The sequence below is a fragment of the Vombatus ursinus genome, unplaced genomic scaffold (assembly GCF_900497805.2).
Source record: "Vombatus ursinus unplaced genomic scaffold, bare-nosed wombat genome assembly UNPS02014798.1, whole genome shotgun sequence".
Taxonomy (NCBI): Eukaryota; Metazoa; Chordata; class Mammalia; order Diprotodontia; family Vombatidae; genus Vombatus; species Vombatus ursinus.
The window spans coordinates 83,682,828-83,688,827 of NW_020954576.1; the positions used below are offsets into that span (position 1 = coordinate 83,682,828).

The window sequence follows — 6,000 nt, forward strand, 5'->3', positions numbered from 1 at the left end:
CTTCTCTGAGCCTCCTCTAGTTCTCCCCCTTCCTCAAACCTGGACTAGCCTTTTGTGCTTAGTCCCTCACTGTAGTCTGTTTTGTATTTTAATTACATATTTTCATATCTCCCCTGCTGGATTGAAAACTCCTTTAGCTTAGTGTCTTACCTCTTTGTCATCCTTCGCCGCCGGCATAGGAATTGACAAATGGTGGTTAAATTTGTTATTCGATTGTTGACTCTATCCTAGTCAAAGGACAGCTATATCTCTTTTGCATTTTTCATATCACTTCTTAGTCAGCTGGATTTTTTTCCACCTTCCGTTGGCAAGTCAACACTGGCACTAGCTAAATTGGTTTCTGGTACTAGGAGACCCTTGTTTCCCTTTTTTTGGTTTATGGGATGGTGATATGTCCCAGATAGTTCTTGCTTCTGAGTGACTAAATAACTTTGAAAGTTCAATCTTTGGGCAGATATGGACGGTTTTGCCACCAGTGCAGCAACCCAGGATATGCACAGCTATTTCCGACAGGCATCAGTAAATCTTCACGAGATCATTAAAATCCCTGGAGTATGGGACCCATTTGTAAAGAGTTATGTAGAGGTAAGCAGATTGCTCAGAATTTAACTGGTTCTTCCTTTCCTGTTGTAAGTATATTCTTTCCTTGGTCTCTGATAGCCCAGAAGGAAGATTATACAAAAAATAATTAATTGCTATAGCACTGAGTCCTTGAATCTGTACAATTTAGTTATTTTACTAATATGCTATGAATATTATGCATCTACTTTCACTATTTGATAATTTATTTATAACTAAATATTTAGAATGGGTAGGATTCTTTTTTTGTCTTGGTTATCAAGACTCAAATAATAGTTACATTGTAGATACTGATTCATAGGAGCTTAGATTTAGAGCTGGAATGAAACCTAGAAATAATAATAGACTAAACTCATCATTTTACAGATGAGGAAACTGAGTCCCAGTTAAGTAACTTGCCTATGGTTACATAGATACTAAGTAGTTGAGCTAGGATTTGAAACCCAGGTCCTTGGATTCCAAAGCTGGCATGCTTTCCACTGTATTAGGACACATCCCAATTCTTCATTACTGTTAAGAGAACCTGAAAGAAAGCAGATTTTTAATACCTTGGAGAGTGTAGCATCCGTAAAAAAAAAAAATCTGAAATCAGGATCACAGTAGAAGGATGAATTACAGCGCATAAGAGAGTTATTGTGTCAATACCATGAGGCAGTTGTGGTTAATTTTCAACAGATCGAGGCTGACCTTTCACCACTTAGTTGTTGATGAAGGGTTATGGCACCATGGAGTCTTTCAAGTGCAAGAGGGTTGTATTCTTGAGGTACCTGGGAGTGAGGCCTGCAGATGGTGATAAACTGGGCAGGTTACGCATTGAATGCCAGACTTAAATGTCACTGATTCTGTTGTGGTAATAATGGCATTTGTAAAGCTGTGGAGCAGTCACCTACACCGAACATAGTGAACAGTGAGCCAGTAACCTGGGTGGAAAGCTGGGCCCCTGAAAAAGAGGAAAGATTCCTGCAGTTCTCTCTTTTTAGTTTTTGAACGTGAATGTATTGCTTTGAAGCTCTTTCACTCCTTAAGGAAGCTGCTGGCAATACAGCGTGGGGCTTACAATCAGTTCATATCCAGCCTCAGACACTTACTAGTTATGTAACCCTGGGCAGGTCACATAACCCCTTTTTACCTTAGTTTCCTCAATTTCAGATGGGGATAATAATAATAATAGCTCCTAACCTCCAGGGCTGTTGTGAGGATAAAATGAGATAATATTTGTAAAAATTGCTTAGCACAGTGCCTAGCACATAGTAGGTGCTATAAAAATCCTTATTTTCTTCCCCCCCCCAGCAAGGTTTCCCACTGAAATTTTGGGGCCCTTTGGGAGTAGCCTTATGCTTCAACCTATTGTCTATAGTCCTTCCCACCACAGTCCATGGAATGAATGGAAGTTGTGTGAGTGGTTAAGGCTTTAATATAGCATTTCTTCTACCACAAAAGAAACTTTTGCAGAGTAAAAGTCTATTGAAAGCAAAACTTGCAACATTTCTCGCGGTCTGTACTATATTCTGTTTCTGTGTGTAACATGCCCAAATGAACCAAATAGTATGCTGTGGTCTTTTACTGAGTCAATAATGAGGTCTTTAGAAATTTAGTTAACTTTACTGTTACAGATATGTCCTTAATGTTTCTGATTTAGTGTGTTGGTGACTTCCATTTTCTTATAGATGCTAGAATTCTATGGAGATCAAGATGGAGCCCGGCAGGTGCTCACTGACTATGCCTATGATAACAACTTTCCATCAAATCCAAATGCTCACATCTACTTATACAAATTTCTGAAGAAGGAAAAGGCACCAGAAGATAAATTGATTAGTGTGCTTAAGGTATAACATTTTAAAATTTCAACTAGATCTTGAATATTGATAAAAATTTTTAAGTAGAAATTTTCTTTTGCTTTTACCAAAAGATATTAATAAAAACTTGTCTTCACATTTCCCTCAAAATATGACATTCTTAATGTAAAGACTTAAAATACAAATGAAAGATAAATACTTTTTCTTTCACACCTCCCTCCCAGTAAGCACCTATAACTCTGACTCCTCTGATTGAGAGTAGGAACCTGAGTATGGGGAGAGAAATCTCTGATGATAGCTGATATGGTAGTCATTACTAAAGGTCCCTTACTTACATAGGCTCAATTTGTATATGAATGACAACCAAGGAAATTTGTGTGGACAGTGGTTACAAACATTTTCCTTTCTTTCCCGTTTTCTCTGCTTAAAATTTCTCTTTTAATTTCCTTTTGCCTGTATCTCAGTGGACCTTCCCATTCTAGTCCAAGGAACATATGTAGTTGCCTAAACTGGTGATTGCAAAGAGAAGGATCTTCTCTTGGGGCTCTTATCAATTGTTTTCTCCACTGTACCAGAGCTTTAGCAATAGTTTGTAGACAGGAGTCTTAGGTCCTTTCCCATCTCCTCCGTTCCATTTCCAAGACCTCTCCCACAAAGGTCCTGTGCTTGCTCTTGTGATAGAATGTCTAAGGAACTCATTGAGTCTGTGTCTATACTCAATGACCCACCATTGTCAGTTATAGACACCTTTGTCTTCCCCATAGGGCTGGGTTTATTCCGGAGTCCATGAGCTTATTTTTTAAAAAAGATTTTGGTAATTGTATTTCAATATAATTGGTTTCCTTTGTAATGCTATATATTTTATACATTTAAAAACGTTATTCTGAGATGGGATCCCAAAGGCTTCATCCGACTCCCATGTTATAGGGTCTAATAAATAAAAACAGACAATTGTCTGTTGTCAGGGACAACATGATATTGAACCCTTTTGTCCTTTGCTGTCTTTAGAAAACCTCTGTAGAAATAGGGACTTTGCTTCAGGGACAGGAGGTTAGAGGAAAAACTAAGACCATATTGTGTTCTGTCGTTGGCTGGGGAGGAGAGAGATCCTATTTGAAACCAACAGAGAATGACTGTGGAAAGCCTATCTCTGGTGCTTTCAAAAGATAAGAAATAATGTCGTGGAGTCTGGATTGAGAAGGGGTCCCAGGGATTTCTAGTAATAGAAAGACTCGCTTGTTTTTGTTTTTTTTTTCTAACAGAATTTTTAGTTCACTTTTATTCAATTGATGTCTTCATATACACTCCCCTTTCTAGTCTTCCTTTCTTGCCATGCCTAGTACTTTCTGTATCCTGAGCGTTGGTTCTTGTAGCCACCTGGTGGCACCAAAAATCAACTTTTTATAGGGTACGAATGATCTCTTAGCAAATTACATTTTTTAAAGAATTAGAATCTCATTTGATTTCTATATTATTTATTTATTCAATTTGTTTTTTAATTATTATTTAGTTTATTATTGTCCCAAATCCATGAGACTAATGTGACTGACTTCCTTAGCAACTGCTCAAATTGTAATGTGGTTCTTAAAAAAAAAATTCCCTTTATGGTATTTGGCATGCTTCCTTTAACAGATTTTTCAAAAGACAAACACAAAATTGACTGTGTTGTGATCTGTGAAGTTCCTTGAAAATGTGGGTCCAAGACAACTTAGCAAGGAAAAAAACTGAAATGAGCATTTCTTGTAGTATGTTGAAATGAGAAAAATGATATTTTCACTTGAAATTCTAATTTTTTCATATGTAGTGTATACTACCATTATGTGGTTTAGATACATTTGAATATTACCTATATTGGCATGGTGCTTTACAGTTTTCAAAGTACTTTTATGTACATTATTTAATTCTCATAACAATCTCATGAAGTAAATATGCAGAAATTTTTATCTCCATTTAAAAAATGACCTTTCTGAATTCAGTTTCTGTAAGTGATTTGCCGAAGGGCTAGTAAAGATGTGGATCTGTGTCAGAATGAATGAATGAATGAACAAATGAACGATCATTTATTAATAATATAGTAATAGCATTTATGTAATGATTTAAGTTTTTCAAAGTGCTTTACAAATAATACTTCATTCTATCCTGAAAAATAACCCTAGGAAATAAGTGCTATTATTCTCCCTGTTTTACAGATGAGAAAAGTGAGCCACACAGAATTCAGGCCTTTCTGACTCCGGGTCCAGCCTCCACCTGTAGCACCACCCAGCTGCCTCTTATTAAGCCCTTACTTTGTGCTTGGCACTGTGCCCTTGACCTCCTATTTGTGTTTGGGATTTTTCCCCACCACGCCAAGCTGCTTATGTTAAAGGATCTCCTAATTCTTTCACAATACCTTGTATTTCTCAGCAAATTGTTTATTAAATGCTTGAGGGACTAAGTGACCTGGCAGGACCCTTTGTTCCCGTGCAAAAACTTCCCCCAAAGCAAGCCCTTACCTTCTCTCTTCTGGGAACTTTCATTCCAAGTGAACATTGCATAACTTCTTATAATCAATAACTGTTACAAATTAACCTAATTTAATTTTGTGCCTTGAAAAATCCTGTCAATTGTTTTCATTAGTATTGATTAAAAAAGAAATGAGAAAATATCAATCTAATTTTGGATGCCAACTGGATGATTTTATTATCTGCAGTATTATCTGCAGAGTTTTGCAACATTGTAGAGGATATGTTTTGGAGTAGCCAAAATAGGATGGAAGTAAAACATCTTTAAATTGTTTATTTTTCAGAGAAAAAGTGTTTTTTGAAGAAAAGGGGGAAGATACTTCTTTGAAATGAGATAAAATCTTAGAAATAACCTACTAATATGCAATAAACGCCATTCTATTTTTCAGATTTTGCACCAGATTGTGCCTTCTCATAAGATTATGCTAGAATTTCACATGTTACTTAGGAAGTCAAGTAAGTCAAAATTTCAGTGAACAGAACCTCTTCTTCCTTTTGTGTAAACAAACTGCAGGCCAGCCAGGTTTTTTTGCCAGGGTCAGAAAAGGCTAGTGAAGGAAATGGCTGCATAGGTATTTTTCAGTTTATATAACATATCTATTATAATCACTGCTGGGCTCCATTTTGGTGATTGAAAAGATGCAGTGAATGAAAGGAGATAAATTAATTAAGTCATTTCTAAGCACAACTGCTTCCGGGGCCTCTGCAAACCTCAAGACATCCATTGAGTAGGGAGAAAGCCCATCATCTGTTACCTGTATTGCATTATTGAGGAGCTTTGTCCCTTCTTCTATTGTACTTGCCTCTTGACCATTTCAGAATGAGTAGAGAAAGGAAATGAAATTCTGGACAACTCAGGAAAAAAGTTTTAGAGAGGAGGAGGTTGGAACACTACGCTTGAGATTTCATAACTACCCATATGTAATTATCCATATTTTCTTTTATCCTGGAAGTATTATGCTCTCCTTTCAGTATTATCATTAGTAAGAATTTTGCTTGGAGTTATTTTTCAGTAATGAGTATTTACAGGTATCAAAACCACAGCCGTATTAGAAGCAAACTAACCAGTTCAGTTAAACACACACACACACACACACACACACACACACACACACACACACACA

At 36.7% G+C, this 6,000-nt stretch overlaps 1 protein-coding gene across 1 annotated transcript in view; it reads left to right on the forward strand.

Annotated features, from left to right (window-relative positions):
• LOC114050248 (TATA box-binding protein-associated factor RNA polymerase I subunit A-like) overlaps nucleotides 1-6,000 on the forward strand; it is a 38,898-nt gene that overhangs the window by 19,503 nt on the left and 13,395 nt on the right. The window contains exons 6-8 of the mRNA XM_027871894.1: nucleotides 455-585; nucleotides 2,247-2,405; nucleotides 5,266-5,332. Of these exons, the coding sequence (XP_027727695.1) occupies nucleotides 455-585; nucleotides 2,247-2,405; nucleotides 5,266-5,332 (357 nt within the window). The remainder of the gene's footprint in view (nucleotides 1-454; nucleotides 586-2,246; nucleotides 2,406-5,265; nucleotides 5,333-6,000) is intronic.